Source organism: Notothenia rossii (assembly GCF_949606895.1).
Source record: "Notothenia rossii genome assembly, chromosome: 11".
In the NCBI taxonomy this organism is placed as follows: Eukaryota; Metazoa; Chordata; class Actinopteri; order Perciformes; family Nototheniidae; genus Notothenia; species Notothenia rossii.
In genome coordinates, this window is record NC_136910.1 from 40,155,250 (window position 1) to 40,172,727 (window position 17,478).

At 40.6% G+C, this 17,478-nt stretch overlaps 2 protein-coding genes across 2 annotated transcripts in view; both read left to right on the forward strand.

The window, feature by feature from the left end:
* The first annotated feature begins 36 nt into the window (after positions 1-36).
* brap (BRCA1 associated protein) lies at positions 37-10,590 on the forward strand. The gene is made up of 13 exons (XM_079658325.1): positions 37-445; positions 927-1,085; positions 1,610-1,838; positions 2,713-2,902; positions 3,173-3,286; positions 3,763-3,911; positions 4,320-4,395; positions 4,504-4,642; positions 5,192-5,301; positions 5,377-5,466; positions 5,565-5,668; positions 6,046-6,185; positions 8,620-10,590. The coding sequence occupies exons 1-13, from the start codon at positions 367-369 to the stop codon at positions 8,835-8,837; spliced, it is 1,797 nt and encodes a 598-aa protein (XP_079514451.1). The 5' UTR covers positions 37-366; the 3' UTR covers positions 8,838-10,590.
* A 1,370-nt stretch (positions 10,591-11,960) lies between these two features.
* tor4aa (torsin family 4, member Aa) overlaps positions 11,961-17,478 on the forward strand; it is an 8,043-nt gene continuing 2,525 nt past the window's right edge. The window contains 2 exon segments of the mRNA XM_079658333.1: positions 11,961-12,224; positions 16,743-17,189. Coding sequence (XP_079514459.1) covers positions 16,743-17,189 — 447 coding nt within the window. The 5' untranslated portion in view covers positions 11,961-12,224.

Genomic DNA, 17,478 nt, shown 5'->3' on the forward strand with positions numbered 1-17,478 from the left:
CCTGCAGGAGGCAGCAACACATTACGGCTGGTTTTATTTGATACACGAAGAAGAGCAGCATGTTACCAGCTGTGCATAAACAGAAAGAGAAGCTAGCTGAGGTCTTTAGACAGCTACTGCGTATGAGCTAATACAACTAATGTAATGTTTTGCGTTCGGCGAAGGTAAAGGCAGTATAACTAACGTAATGTTCTGACTGGACTCAAAGACGTTTTGTTTTAACTGCATTTAAACGGCTTTGTGTTTAGCTGTTAGCTAATTAGCTTGACAGTCATCTAGCTAGCTGGACGTGTAGCAGGTTTCGCTTGCTAGCTGTCACCGGTTTGTTATTGTTCTTTGTAAAAGTGGCCAATTATTTTATTACACATGAGTGTGTCTATGGTAGTAATCCGTCTGGAAATAGCCGACCAGTCTCCTTCTCCACAAGGTTTCCAGTACTCAGCTGGTGAGTAAAGTGTCTGATAACATAGCTAAACGTTGAAGTCATTGTTTTTGTGTCAAGTTAGCCAGGAAGCTAACAAGCAGTGACAAGAGAGCTTAAACCTAGAGGCTGAATATCCTTTACTCAACTGCTAGCTACATCATACTTTAACTTCACTACATTTCACAGGGAAATATTTTTCTTTCAATGGTCAAGAAGCTTTAGATACCTTTCAGATGACCGTTTTTCAATATTTTGCTGTCTATAATATTGCATTTTTTGATCAACTGACGGATGAAATGTTTGATCATGGCAATGTTTGGGCATGGAAAGTAAATCAATCAATCAGTTTCTCAAAGTAAAAGTGCTTCACTGAAATAACTAAATACATATTTTAACACAAACACCAGTAATAGTTTGAATGATGAATATTGAGACACTCAGTTTTGTAGTTGTTCTATTAGAGCTCACAGTAACCCTGTCCTGTTTCTCTTATCTTCAACAGAAGGCATGTCAGAGAAGGAGCTGCAGGAGAAAGCTTTAGGTGTAGCCAAACACACTCTGAGTGGAAAGACGGATCTGGAAAGAGCCGCTGTACTGCACCAGCACATCGGCAGCAGAGCCATGGGGGACATGGTTATAGAAACATTTGAACCCAGTCAAGGTAAGCAGAGTTCTCTTAATCATAACATCTAGCTGGTTCCAGTCATAGTACATTATCAGATTAGAGTCTGTCTTAAACTAGCTATTTGTGGTTAAGGCTGGAAATATATGTTATTCTTTCTATTACCTTCTTTCTCTGTCCCATAGAGCTCCATTGTTGTCTAAATATAATAGACTTTGAAGTACATTTGGTTGTGTATCTGTTCACATGTATATTTTTTCTTTCTTTTGAATCTATTTTCTCACGTACAAATGTTTAATGTGTAATAAATATTGCATTTGCACTGGAAATTAAATATCTTTCAACAAAGCAAAGCCTTACTAAAATCGACAACAAAGAGCCCTATAGTATTTAAATAAACATATATATTTGTGAGGTGTTTTTGAAGTTATCTTAAGTAGGGCTCTAAGCTGACAGCCACGGGCAGGTTAGATAAGTCAGAAAGCATTGAAATATAGATAAACAGCAGCTTTACCTTTTTAAAAACATGAAATAATGTTTGCAAACCACTGAATCATCACCAGATAAAAGAGGAGGAGAAGACTTCAGTGGTGCAGCAGAGCAGGACAGTGAAGCTAAGGCTGCTCAGGCTGAAGCAGAGAGTCCGGAGGGTTCTGAGGCTTCACACGACACTAAGGCGACAGGGGCCACTCCTGACTCCCCCTCCAAACAGCTGCCGGACCAGATTTCCTTCTTCAGCGGCAACCCGTCAGTGGAGATCGTCCACGGTATCATGCACCTCTACAAGACCAAGTGAGTCACACCTGACATCCTTATCATTTAGATTAGATTCAATTAGATTAGATCAAGCACTGGGACAACGAAATGCAGTCCAAAAAGTCTAAATATGTAAAGAGTTTATTCCGTCGCAAGTATACAGGAATCTGAATGCTTGAAAAGTCATGACATCTGATTAACGCATTTACTAAATGACCTTCTTCAAATTCTACGGTAACATCACTTCTATATATATATATAGAGGGACTCTCTTCCAATGAAACATTATAAAACTAGCAAGCAGCGATTGTGCGGGAGACTTCTGTGTAGCAATGCAGTGGGAGTCACCGACTCAGGAAGGAGACACGGGGAGAGCTGGAACTTTGATGTCAAACACTGATGGTTTATTTAGGAGCTTCGGCCGGAGAATTCACTAAACAAATCTGGAGTCAGAGGTTCTGACTGCACGGTAGAGTTGCCACGTCAATTCTGAAGAGCCTCTGTCTCTCTAAAGACCTTTTTAACTAGTTCAGAGAGAGTTATCAAAATGTTTGGCAAGATAGACTAAACAGCTGGGAACACTGAACCACTTGTGTCCGACGCCTATGGCCTCGAAGATTTCACACATTGGAGTCCACAAACCCCAAGAAGGAAGTGTTCAGCCTACCCACAACAACAAACCATTTGTGACCGAGAGTTGCCCGGTCATAAACTGGTAACAACAACATATGGCTGAAGCAGCCCCTTTCCTTAAGGGAGATAACAGACGTCAGGGTTGGTCATAAACGTCAAAGGGCAAAAGGTGGATATCTAAGAGAATTATTCCCTAACAGCGATGATAATGCAATTGAATTGTCATGGAGATGAGAAAGCCCTTTCCCTTTCTTGAGTGTTTTGTGTCTTGTTGCAGCAAAATGACATCACTGAGAGAGGATGTGAGGCGCAGTGCGATGGTGTGCATCCTGACGGTCCCCGCCACCATGACCAGCCACGACCTCATGAAGCTTTTGGCTCCTTATAACGACGTCATGGAGCATATGAAGATCATACGGGACTCTACCCCTAACCAGTACATGGTTCTGATTAAGTTCTGTACACAGGTAAGAACATCTCAGCATAATCATGACTAAAGATATTTTCGAGGATCTTAGGAGGTTCCTGTTTCTCTTCCCGTGTTTTCCATAATAACTTAAACCTTTCTGTTGTCTGATGAATAGCTTTACATGTGTGGGCTATTTATAAATCATGCACACTGTTAGTTTGCATAAGACTTTGGACTCTTTGTAATATGTGGAAGTTTGCACCTCCTATATTTATGACTTTAGGCACCATCTGACTTAATGCTGCTTTTTTTTCCTGACTTCTTTCAGGCCGATGCTGACAGTTTTTACACAGCCTGTAATGGCCGACAGTTCAACTCTATAGAGGACGCAGTGTGCCAACTGGTCTACGTGGAGCGGGCCGACGTTATAAAGTCTGAAGAGGTAAACATACCCATCATTTATTCTCTAAACTATTACTAACTATTAATCATTTGAACAATACATGAGGCAAAAACAATAATCAGCAACTATTTTGATTATTGAAGTATTTTTTCAAGCAGACCGATGAGTCAATGAGAGGATTTGATCTTTAGGAGTTTTGAGTATGGGTCGTCCAAAACAAGACGTAACCTTGGAATCAAACAGCAAATTGATTCATTGAGAAAGTGAGAATAGGGAAAATAATAATTAGTTGCAGCTCTTTCTTGTATGCACGTAGTATTATCTGGTGGTACAGTTCTGGTCTGTTGTAACCATAGTAACTAACACAGCTGCAGGCCGTTTCATTGATGATGGGAAGAAATGTGTGAAATCGATTCTACAGTAAACTTTTTTTGATCCCAAATACCACAGTTTCCTTTCTCTAACCTCCACCCCCATGTCCTCCGACTCCCCCCCCCCCCCCCCTCTCTCTTCAGGGAGCCAGTCTGCCAGTGATGGAGCTGACGGAGCTGCCTAAGTGCACCGTGTGCCTGGAGAGGATGGACGAGTCGGTCAACGGCATCCTCACCACTCTCTGCAACCACAGCTTTCACAGCCAGTGTCTCCAGCGGTGGGAAGATGCCTCGTAAGTTGTATAGACACACAAACACACACACTCAAAAACACACACACACTCACACCGGAAATGAACATGCTGTTTTGTGTCCCTTAAACTATATTAACTTTTCTACAAGGAATTTGACTAAAGTGCTGTCCATCTGCTTTAGGTTTATCGTTGTTGGTTACACCCCTACTGAGTGTATTCTACAGTTCATTGGATTCAGTGTAATTATAGTACTGATGTAAAACCCCGTAAATACAGGAATTAGGATCACATGCTCTCTCACCTGACTCTTAGTCCACTAGTTGTTTCTCCGGGCTTCATGTGATGTTGGTTTTTGTCCTCCTCTTTACATGTATTCTCATGTTTCACAAAGAACTGCTGTGCACAATTTGATGAATGTGTGTTTGTGTGTGTGTGCTCTGTTTCCAGGTGTCCTGTGTGTAGGTACTGTCAAACACCAGAACCAGTGGAAGAGAACAAGTGCTTTGAGTGTGGAGTGCAGGAGGTAACCGATATGAATATTGTAGCTTTCGATTAGATCTTCTTTCAGTTGGCTTTCAGTTTTGTTTTTGATTCGCCCGTTTTATAACCCAGATTTCTCTTTTCTCTGTAGAACCTGTGGATTTGTTTGATCTGCGGGCACATTGGCTGCGGTCGCTACGTCAGCATGCATGCTTACAAGCACTTTGAGGAAACACAGCATACCTACGCTATGCAGCTCACCAACCATCGGGTCTGGGACTACGCAGGAGGTAATAGATTTGTGTGTGTGTCTCTGAATTTGGCTCATGTTGCTTCTTGAGTGTGGTCATAGTAAACTAATGGCTTCAATCTTGTATGTCTATCAGAGCTGCTTTAATACATATTGACCACTAGAGTTCAGCATTATTCTAAAACAAGTTGAGAGACATTCCCTCTTAGTCATAACTTTATAATGTTCTTATGGGGAGTATGCCATGGTGGGAAAAGTGCTCTGATTGTTTACTAAATTAAAAGTAGAAAAGTACTCGGACTTGTCCTGAACACATTCTTTTAACATCATTTTTCACTTCAATCGTTGGTATAACATAACTTCCAGATGGCAGGGTGTTTTCTTTTGGATAATTTATTATTTTTTCCATTTAAAATATGTCTATAAAAAGTCTAAAGTGACAAATTACCCTTCTAATTTCCAAAAGCAAAATGTGATGTACTCAGATTGCAAAGTTTACAATGATATCAAACATTTTACTTGATTAAATTGATATTTGTAGATTTTGCTACTTTATCTCACTTCCTGTGGGGACCTTTTGTGGTTTTAGATAACTACGTGCATCGGCTGGTGGCCAGTAAGACAGACGGGAAGATGGTGCAGTACGAGTGTGAGGGAGACACCTGCCACGCTGAGAAGATTGATGCCCTTCAACTAGAGGTACACATATTGTTTGTGTTGCTTTGTTTGCTTAATGAGCACAGAAAGGCTCTAACTCGTCCTCGGTGTCTGCAGTACTCGTACCTGCTGACGAGTCAACTGGAGTCTCAGAGGATCTACTGGGAGAATAAGATCGTTCATCTGGAGAAGGAGACAGCAGAGGAGGTACGGACAGGCTATAAGCCTTTGAAAGGACTCTGAAAAGGTTTAATGCTGTTATATTGCTGATTTCTGTCCATGTCCGATCACTCTGTGTCTTTCAGATAACCAACATGAAGGTTAAATTTAAGGAGACCCTGGAGCGTTGCGATAACTTAGAGCGACGCTTTGGAGAAATGGGCAAAGAGAAGCAGAGCATCGAGAAAAAGCAAGTAAAGCCTGACTCAGCACTTTGTTTCATTGCGCTTAACGTGGGATCTGGTTGGACAATAGAATCAAGGTCGTATAACCTGTAATTGTGTATGTCTGAGCACAAGTGCAGCAGTTTCCCCCCCGGGGAGAGACAGTTCGACAAGTCAAAACTGAACAAGCATGCGTCATTTCCAGGGAACCATATAACATATGACTTCCATTAGTGGTTTTGCTGTTTTGACAAGTAAAAAGGTCTGTGGTTAGATTAAAGAAAAACTATAGCAAGAGCAAGACAAATAGTGGCCAAGCTAAAAGAATGAACCATTGTTTAAAAACAACTCTTGAGACGTTTGTGTAGAGAACGTGCAGCTGATTCTGTGTCTGCCTGCTCAGGTGCACTCAGCTGAACAGCCGGGTGGTGAAGCTGAGCCAGGAACTGATGGAGGAGCAGGAGATGAACCGCTGCCTGAGAGCCAATCAGACTGAGCTGCAGGCCACGTTGGCTGAGGAGGCGCACAAAGCGAAGGAAAGCGGTGAGTGAGGAGGCGTCGATTTCAGAAGTCAACAATTATCATGTCGGAAGCATCCAAATACCTCTGAGAAGGTAGGAGGGTTCCTGAGTCTGAAGTGTCAGGGGGAAACTACAGGCCCAATTACCATGACACTATGGAAGGGTGTATCATGGGCCAAAGGAACAACACATTGCTGATCTGAATCATGGAGCCTGCACACACACATATATTTATTGTTTTAGTTAACATAACACAAGATGTGGCATTTGGCCGTAACACAGGGCTGTATCCTCTGATGAGGAGGCTGTGGCTCAGTGGGATTGTGCGCTGAATTTAGTGTGCTGGACTTTGAATCAGAGGGTAGCAAGTTCGAGTCCCACTGCCGTCAGCATGTCATTGTGTCCCTGGGGAAGACCCACAGCACTGAATGTATGTAAGTCGCTTTGCATAAAAGCGTCTAACAAGTGACATGTAATGTAATGTAATGATGGCCCTGGTTTTTATCTGTGTTGCTAATCAACATCCCCACACAAAGGGGCGTGGCCTCCCACACCAAACTGGACTGCAGCATGCTGGTATACACACATGTATACACACATGTATCACTGTTGAACATGGTGGGGATTAAAAAAGGTTTGATACCTCAGTCTACCAATATAAACATTTTAGAGCAGGAAAACTAAATCAGTAGCAAATATTGTTTTTTTATGTCATTTCTATTTTATATGAGTAAATACACAGAACATGAAATCTCTACAGACATTATTGTGTCAGTTGCTTCCAAATATTTACAAGATTTGAATAACCATAATTAAAGTCAGACTGCTCAATCCAGATCAACAGGAATGTGTGAGATGCTGGTTCAGTTTGAGTTACGATATGTTAGTACTCCCATAGCGCAGAGGTCATATGTGCCTGAAGGTACAGAGTACTTCCTCATTTCTAAGTTAATATTTGCAAATTCTAAGCAAATTGATGCTGAAATGATATTCATGAGGAGGACAAAGTTAAAGAAACACTTACATCGGCTAATAGAAAATGCTTAATGGCTAATCGCCTGTGAATTAACAACCGGCTTATTCGCTTGTTTTGATGAGTGGGTTTTGAGTTGAGTTCAATTCATACCCTTTGCAATGATGTTACGCCAATAAAACATAACCACTAGTGATTATATATATATATATATATATATATATATATAAAGGCATTTCTAAAACGACCACAAGGTTCCTGTCCACTTGTAGAAACTTGAACATGTGTTCATTGATTAGTTACACTCAAAAAAATAGGATGAAGATTGATTTCGTGTTTTTATTAAGATTTATTTTTTAAGAATTTTGAACATTTCTTGGCAATCCATCTGATGTCAGTTGTTGAGTAATATCAGTCCGGACCTAAGTGGTGGACAGACACACATTTCTATCTCTGCAGTGAAGCTGAATTTTACACAATACATTTTAAATAAGCTGCCACTTCAAATATGATCAGCCGGCTACATGGATGGAGCCTGTAACGCTGCGAGTTGTTGCCTCAGCAGCTTCCACTTTGTGTTTGTTTGCGCCACTCGGAGTGTTTCACCACCTTGGTTAGCGCAGCAGCAGGATGTAAGTATAACTCCTCTCAGGGCTACATGACACTCTCTGCTCTGTTTCACTGTAACATCTGTCAGGTCCACTGGGTGTTTAGGAGTTTCAGAAGGATACATTTAGATTTATCCCATATTTATTTATTGTTTATGATTGTTAAGATGATTATAGTATATCTTGTGGAGGTTTCTTCATTCTTTGCACCACTCTCCTGATGTTTATTTCAGACAGGAAGTGCACACAGCAGTTTGGCAGCCTCACCCTTTAATGCCAACAGTGAGGGATATACACTTAATAGCATTTTACATATTTTTGGAAGTGAGTTTTTAAGTAAGGGATAATGTGCAGCGAGGAGTTCTTCACCCCATAATGACCATGTCGCTGCACATTCACATCCCGCGTATTACACGGCCAGATACTAAACAAACTAACGACTTGACTCCCAATATTAATTGAAGTGATTTTATTGACTTAAAAATTGTCGTATTTCTTCCGCTAAGAAAAAGTGAACTCTGTTCCACGGCACGCCAACGGTTTGAACTGCGACAACAACTTCACTAGTCTGATTATAGTTTCTGATCCACTGACAAGTCCTTAAACACTCCAGAGCCCATACCGATCCTTCCCTATGATACAATGAAGCTTTCATTTAGTATACATTTTTTATTTCAAATGGTCACTTTTAAATACGGTGACTATGAGATTTATCGCCCTACAGCTCATGTGGCCCTCAAAGTTACAACAGTGGGCCTTACAGGGTTAAGACATTTTGTTTTCAATAAATGGGTTCCAGTTTTATCTTGTTATAGTTAATGTTTTCTTATTTAATGTATGTTTATCATCTGTCTTTTATCTGGTGTTCCCTGCAGTTGGATGTAAGGACGTGGCGATATCAGAGCTGCAGGAGCAGCTGAGGGACGTGATGTTCTATCTGGAGGCGCAGCAGCAGATCGAGCACCTTCCCCCAGAGGCCCGCAGCGAGATCCAGGAGGGACAGATCAACATCGGGGCCGGCCCGTCAGAAGGGGCCGGAGCAGAGCCCCCCTCGAGCCGGGGCAGGAGGGGCCGGGGCAGGAAGAGGAAGTAGGCGGCAGTTAAACCTACTGGAACATGCTAGAATATATCGCTGCCTCTCAGAGTGGACACATGGCTGAGCTTTGTCCTTTTGTGAACGTCTGCTTCATCATTGGTGTTCCCTAGAAAGAGGGAAAAAGACTCATCTCCTGGAAGAAAGATTAAATATTCACATTTACCTTCCCCACTCCCCATCTAAACTCAATGTAGCTTCCACAGAAAGAGAATGGGGCGGATGACACGCTCATTAAAGAGACTGCTTTCCAAAGTATATGAAACATCCGTGTGATGCAAATATATTCCGCTGTACCCAAATCTCAAGAGAGCTACTTTCATTTGTTCCCGGTTTAATACCCTGTTGTACTACTTCTTGTCATAGACGGCTTTTCTATATTTTTTGTTTTCTTTCACATCAGCAAATTTTTGTCAAAGAGAAGCAGATGGATGAATGTTTGCTTTGTGTTTAAACAAAATGATCTTTTCCTAAATTTGTACGCTTTTCTTGTCTATTCGGTCAAATGCACACGATTTGATCTTCAAAATGATTTCTGAAAAGCTTCCAAAACGAACAGTGAACACTACTCAGGATGACGAAGATAAACAGGAGGAACGTTGATATGCTTTCTCTGGTCCGTCAGGTTGATGGCTGCTGGAAAGTCCGGGGGCAGAGCCAGAGCGTTCCCACTAACAGGAAGCTCTCTGAAAGAGCAGGAATCATGTTTCCCTTCTATCAATCTAGGTCAATGATTCCTAAACAGGTGTATGTTTACCTACCAGTGACTTCCTGATAAATGCAGTAGTACCCACGGACCTCGAGCAAGCAGTTAGACAAGACACTAATCTGCAGATGAATCGATAATGAGCCATATTTGGCAGCCCTAGTTTTAAATGTTTATATAAACGTGGTTTAAAAGGTGTAAACTAGCTCATAATTTAAAAGCTCTTTACTGATAATGCATTGGAAATAACACTCCACTAATGTAAAATGACACGCAGTAGTGGCACTTTGCTTTTAATACTTCCTTAAATTAAGTATATTTTGCTGCAAATACTTTCAAATTAAAGTAAGATTCTAAGTGCAGGAATGACAGCTTTTTATTATTATTATTATTCCCACTTTGGCTTATGTTGCGGACAAACTAATCCTCCGGCACATGTGAGCTTCAGGTTTGGAAACTGCAGATCTAGGCCATGTTTTATGTGAGCCTGTACATTTGTCCTGTATACAAAGCACCGATCACAATCTATTTTGGAAACATTGGAGTGGTCTATATGACCTTAACTACGACGCTGAGCAAGATGTCAGAAGGAGAAGAGTCTGCTTTCACTCTTTTAAAGGATTTCTGCTTGTCCTTGTGATATTCATTACTTAGTTAAACATTTCAACTTGCAGACTATTCCTGTAAAAGCGTTAGATTGACCCAAAAGACCTTAAATCTGAACTTCGGTGTAGCAATGACAAACTTTTAATTCGCTAATAAAGTTGTTTAAGTTGATACCACATATCAATATCTTCATTTATATTTAATTATTTCCCAAAATTCTGAATTATTTTACTTGGTATATCTGATGTGCCAGAGAGTAACTGTCACTTTATATGTAGGTTTGTTTTGATCGTTTTCTTAGTGTATGTGCACAAGCTACAGAAAAAATAAACCTGGACAGGACAATTTCAGTACATAAGGAAATATCTTTTAAAATGTGTTTTTCTTTCATGTTGGCTCTGAAATCATGCTCCAAAGTTCAATAAATGGTTTTCTAAAGTCTTTCACGTTGTTCCGAGGTGAACCGCATGCTGTTCAGTTGAAGTAAGGTCCTGCAAAACCCGTGAGAATCTGCATTAACACCTTTTTATATGTTGAGCTTAAAATAGAAAGTGCTGATCTGTAGCTGTCAGTCGCAAACGTCCACATCTGTGAGGATGCTGTCATGTATGACTAATCCCTCCTCTTCCTACTACAACATTAACAGTTTACTTCCAGCAGCTTGTTGGAGTAAACTGTGTACACAGGCTGAATGAAGCTGAAACACTGAGACATGGTTAATGCTCAGACTTCACGAGCTTCCTTCTGCAGCTCCCTTTTTCACACCTTCTGTACAATCATCCTCACACTCGAGCTTTGTCTGAGCATTTCTCATCTACAAATTACAGTCAGCTTTTATGAATGTCAGAGTTCAAACCAAATGCTAGAACGCCTGGTTTTCTTTGTAGCTAGCGACAAGCTTTATTTGTACACATGTATTCGTAGGCAAATGATATACAGTATGCAAAAAGCTGCCACTCCTGTTGGTTCTATAGTTTGATCCAAAGAACGGCCTTACAAAGTCTGTGCTCCCACTCCAACAGCAGTACAGCTCTCATTCACTCTCCATTATTGATTCATCTTTTTGTTACAAAATGATCAAAACTGACATTATTTAAATTGCTTGTTTTGTCTTAGAACCCATTTACTTAGAACAACAAATCTTCACATTTGAGAAGCTGGAAGAAACAAATATTTGTATAAGTAGTGACTGAAGAAATTGGTCAAAACAGCAGGTCTACAAGCGACACTTGGAATCTTGTGCACAATTTTGCAAAAACTAGCTTTTGATGTTAAAAATCAATTTTTTGACCCATTATTCTTCACTTCTGGCATGTTTGAATTTGTAGCTGCCGATGTTCCAATGTATTTACTTGGATTTCATCATTCATACAGCGTTGGTGATATTATATAAGTAGCCATACAATTCTACCCCAACACCTTTCCCCCTTCTGAAATGTAAAGTAGTTTGTGGACGAGTATTAAGTACTCAAATAAACTTCAAGTAACTTCAAATGTGACTCGATTGAGTAGATGTACTTAGTGACTTTCCACAGCTGAATGAATAGAAAGTGCAGATGGAGATGAGGAAGTTATCATTATTCACATTTCCTGTTTAACACATAAAACAGACAGAAGAACCACAACATAACCATTAAGCATGCAAGCAGCCCGTTACATGTGGTATTTGCACAGATGATATAAGTATCTACTTTTAATACCAGATCTTGGAAATGGACTAGTGTCTGATTAATAAAGTTTAGGCTTGGATTTTGAAATAAGAATTTGATTCCCACATGTAATATCATTTAAAGCAAGAAAGCACTGTTAGCTGTTTGAAAAGGCACATACAGTAGTGAAGGTTTATAGCTGTTTAACGAACCAATGGGGGTGTAACATTTCAGAGCAGAAAGTGGAGAGAATGAGAATAAAAGGGGAAGAAAAAGGAGGAGCTGGCAGTGTGTGATGGTATGACAGACAGATAGATAGGAGGGCTCTTCCTGAGTGTGGCTGTTGGCTCTCTGCTTCTCCACTCCCAAGCTATGGACTAAACCTGCGCTGATCTCTCTGGAGGAACATTTGACCTACATTTGAAGGTAAGACAATTCCTGTTTCTTGAATGTTTTCACTTCAACTCCTTATTTTCCTCTCATTTCCCTTCTTTGTGCTTTGCATGATAAGTATGTGTGTGCAACTGAGTGTAATTCAGGACCTGTCTCTGTTCAGTGTGACTCTACACAAAAACTCACTTTAAAACGTGTCTCTTTGTGTGTATGTGTTTCAGCTTTAAGTACCTGCACCCTTTTGCAGCCATAACTCACACAGGGCTGGGGGAAGTATAAGCTCACAAGAAACGTTTATTTTTTACCCAGCAAACCTCCTAAAATGTTTGGTATGCAGCCTGTCCTCTCAGGTCCATGCATGTGAAAGGACAGCAGATACTCAAACTGATACTCTCTCTCCTCTGTGAGTTTGCTGAATTCTTTTGTTCTGAAGTAAAGGGGCTTGGACACAGGAGTTTGATACGTTTACCAGAAATGATGCTGCTCTGTGCCAACAATAATATTTGACACATTCACTCCTTTTCTTTGGGATTGGAGCTGTTTTTCCCTATTTGCTACGGCAGGAATATATATACATTTTCCAGTTTGACTGCTACAGCGGTTGCATATGGCACATTGTGTCCCTCAGGGTGTGTAACTGGTAGTTCCCTTTTCTCTGTAACTTACACTACATGCTAAACCAAGAGTAGTTTGAAACCATCACGACCTCACATTTGTCTATCATTTATTTATTTGCCAACAGATTGTGAAATAAATAGGGAGTGGAAGTATGTGAATTATTTGGAGACTCAGAATGCGGCCACAGCAACTTTATGTCAAAGCAGATGTAATAAAAGATTTTAAGATTGCAAAACTTCAACTGAGTGTAGAAAACAATCCTCAATTGGGTGCAGTTGCACAAGAAGGGGTTATTTTACAGTGCAGGCCAGCAACCTTCCTGAATGGATTGGACTCCCTTCTTTTTGCAGGAATATCTCCAAAGTATTATTACTTGTTTTGAATATCATGTTTGAAAGAGAACAGCAGCTCTGTAGCTCTGTACCTGGGAAACTGTTTGATATTACACGTTACATCTCTACGCAAAAGATGCATAAGTCTGATAAAGAAGAAACGTGTGACAGAACCGATGACTGGTAAGTGAGTTCTGATCTATAAGGATATATTATCAGAAACTCTGCTTAGGTATTTGGCTATGACTGCAGTCATTTCAAAACCAAACATTTTCAACTCAAGCTGCATCATCCATTACATTGTGGTTAATTCATGTGTATAAAAACATCAGGAATTAAGCTATTATTTGCCTTAAATTTCGATTAGTCACTGTTATTTTACTCTTCTACAAAGTTTGTGTTCCCCGTCAGAAAAGAGGAAGTAACTGAGAAATGATGCAGACTGTTGCAGCGTCCATGCTCTGTATCTGATGCAGCTGTAACTGATAGCATGACTAAGCACTAACATCTGTCTGTGAGTCCTAGTGTCAGACTCGATGGAATAGCTAGAGCTGAGATAGATAACAGAAAAAGGAAGGCAGATTGTTTGCAGTGGTAGAAGATTTCAGATCCTTTACTTTACTATTGACAGAAAAGCAACATTATATTCATAACTAAGTTTTCATTACTGTAAAATCACCTTAAACTAGGTATTGTGCATTTTTGTATGCTAACAATTTGCTTTTCTAATATGCATAGGCAGCAGTTCCTATTTAGTAAATCCACAACATTGCACCACCTTGTTTCTACAGTAGCCCAAAATGTACAAACACCCCCAAGAAGAGGCCTTTTGAGTGATAATTAGATTACGCAAATTAAACCGCTGACGTCACTTCTTCTTCTTCTGCTTTGGGTTTACTGGCAGGCCGTAAACAACTTCACGGCGTATAATGCGGTTATGGCTAGAAAGGATCCGTCTAGTGTAAATATGACGTCACGTTCTCGTTGTAACTCTCGTTGTAATCGGAGCGGCTCGGAAACACATCTACAGCAGTAACATGATGCAACATACACATTAATGCAGCAGCAATATTAATAGAGAAACATCAGACATAATAGTAAAACACTGAAAGGGAACATTTTATTGCACCAGGAGCTATCTTGGGACTTTTACTGCGACAACGTTGACTTGCCTGTGAATAAAAAATAAACCATAGTGTTGGTGATCTACAGCAGTGGTTCCCAACCGATGTGCTGCGAGCACTGTCCAAGTGTGCCGCAAAAAACCGCATTTTTATGTTCCACATTTTTTTCTCACTTAATAAACTTCACTTCATATACACTTTATTTTATTACATGTACAATGGAGTTCATAAACTAATAAAACATATATTGCTCAGATTTAGAAATATTAAACAGCTTACATTCTCATGATTTACGTCAGCCGTCATTGTTTACGGTGTGCAGAGCAGCTTTTTATCCTCGCGCCAAATAATTTCAAGATGGATCGTTACGTAGTGACAATAAATAAAGAAGCACCCCAGCCCTCAACAACAACACAGGCAGGGATGACAGAACAGGATGGAACAGCAGTGCAAAAGAAGTCTAAAATAACATTAATATCAGCCAAAAGTTTAAACAGCAGAGCTCAAGATGAACTCGCAGAGCTATCTATGGACCGCTCCCTGAAACTGAAGCACGGGGAACTACGTCTGGATATATTTTGGCTGCTTGTGGGACACGAGTATCCATCCCTCTCAGAGAGTGCCATCAAGGTGCTTTTACAGTTTCCAAGCTCCTACTTGTGCGAGCTGGCGTTTTCCTCACTCGCATATGTCAAAAACAAGACCCGGACCCGGCTGTCAGTGGAGCAGGACCTCCGCGTTGCGCTGTCCACTATCCCCCCACGCATCAAGAGACTCTGCTCACAAAAGCAGGCACAAGTGTCGCACTAGCACCGTGTAACGGTCTGAGAAATGTTTATGTTTGGATGTTAATTTGTGTGCCTTTCTTATAAATGTATGATTTATGATTTTGTCAATCAGTATTATCTGGATAGCGAAATGCAGAATGTTTCGTATTTGGGATGTGGTTGATGAGTCACATGACCACAGTCAGGTCAGAGGGCATTGTTTCATCCCTCCAATTATATTAAGTTATTATTTAATCTAAGTGATCATAGGCCTGCCTCTTTTGAAATCCAAATGTAAAATAATAACTGTATTGATATGCATTCGTGTTTTTACACAGGTAGGCCTACTATTTTCAGCCAAAACAAAAGAGCCTACTTAGTAGGCCTGTTTATGATATTGAATTCATCATAGAAATGGTGTTGACATTTTTAGTCTGGTTCTTGTTATTATGTGTGAATACATTATTTGTTCTATAAAATGTTCTATTCAATTAAATACACATTTGAAAACCAATTTATGGTGTATTTATAGTTTTTAGTTTAAGCTCTGAAGTGGTTTTTAAAATCTACAAAAAGTTGGGGTGCCTTGGGGTCGAGAAATATTTTCAGGGGTGCCTTGGTAAAAAAAAAAGTTGGGAACCACTGATCTACAGTGTTGTCATCCTTCTTTGAACACCAGCAAGACCGCTAACACCCTATTTCAACAATCACACTCCCTGTCATTGACATAATTAATAGATAGTTTAGCTTCCCACCATCATTTGCTGTGGCCAACTGATGTTAACGATCGTAACTGAAAGGCTGCCTGCCAAACGTAAACATTCAGCCACGTGACATTCAGCCAAACTCTCACGAGAGTTTTACACTAGACGGATCCTTTCTAGCCATAACCGTATAATGCCACCCGAAGTCCCCGGAGTTCGGGACTGGCTTACCAGCAGCTTCTACTGAAGCCTTCCGAGTAAATCGCCAGAACGCCGACACCTCCTCATCACTCCACCGCTCCCATGTTTTTTTTTGTGTTGCCATAAGTTAGTCTCTCTCCGTTGGTGCACTGGGCTAATGCTAATGTTAATAATGCTAGTGCCTGCAAATACAATGGCGGCTTCACAAAACTTTTCAGAGTTTTACGGGGCGTGGTTTGCAATTCGCCCAGCCAATCAGAAATTGGAACTTTTTTCTCCCCAGGAAAGTACCACCTCTCTAGCAGGCACTAAAAAGGGGGTACAAGTTCTCATGAACTAAGTTCTCTTTTTGGTGTGAACGTAAAATCCCAGGAACTATCGGAACTAAACGGGAAAAGTACTCCGGTGTTAAAGCGCCTCTTGTGGTTGTGGAGTCAAAGTAGCACAAAAGGGACATACTCAAATTACGAAACATTCCTCTATTGTTTTGTTTTTTTGTAATTTAAAAAAAACTTGTGTTTCTATTCACTCTCAACATAATAATAACATCATTACAGTATTTATAGAAGTTTTTAAATAATATTTGAATATGCTTGTTTCAGTTAAAGGAAAATATTGAAAGCACTTCGCAAATAAATCACCTACCAAAATATCCACTTTTCTATCATAATAATATTAGAAAAGTATTCAAGCAACAACAAGAAAATTAAATAGTAATTGTACATAATTTAACCAAAACAATGCGCTTAAAGACACTAAAATGCCTAGTTATTTATACCTGCTTTATGTCGTCTTTTCTCTGCAGATGAGCGACCAAGAGAGCAGCACGTCCACCTCTCAGACGGAGGGAGAGGTGGAAGGAGAGCTGGATGAAGAGGTGGACACAGAGATGGAGGGTGAAGGAGAACACGATTCAAAACACAGGGACAGTCCGCCTCTCCAAATATCCAGCTTCTCCTCCACTCTGCGTGCCGTCATTCGGATCAAACAGAAGTACCATGCCTTGAAGAAGAGGCGTCAGGAGGCGGAGGGGGACGGGGCCCTCACAGGGGCCACAGGGAGGACCAGCCCCAAAATCTTCACCTTCGACGGAACAACCCCTATCGCCTTGTCCGTCCCTCAGAAGAAGAAGAGGAAAAGGAGGAGACGGGTGATGTATCCCAACAGAGGGAAGCGCCGGGCCCCCCCAAAACCGGCGCGCAGCCGAGCCAAATACTGCCTCTACCTGCTCTTCGCCATCGTCTTCGTCCAGGTAAAGGAGCTTAGTACAGACCTCATTTAAATAGCTAAATATGGGGTTTGTATGATAATCAACAATGTAAATTATTACTTTACATTCCTAATTGGCACAGGGTTAGGGGCCCACATTGTGAGGAGCCAACAAAAAGTCACCCAGAGACACAAACAGACCAGGGAGACACTCATAATGACCACAGAAGACTACAAAGGGACTAAAATAACTACAAAGAGACACAAAATAACTATGAAGATACACAACATAACTAAAAAGGGGTGCAAAAGATTACAAAACACATGAAAAA

Coding starts and splice junctions, on each gene's coding strand:
- brap (XM_079658325.1), top strand. CDS start 367: ATGAGTGTGTCTATGGTAGTAATCCGTCTGGAAATAGCCGACCAGTCT. Junction 1,086..1,609: donor AACATTTGAACCCAGTCAAG/GTAAGCAGAGTT, acceptor AATCATCACCAG/ATAAAAGAGGAGGAGAAGAC. Junction 5,669..6,045: donor AAGCAGAGCATCGAGAAAAA/GCAAGTAAAGCC, acceptor CTGCCTGCTCAG/GTGCACTCAGCTGAACAGCC.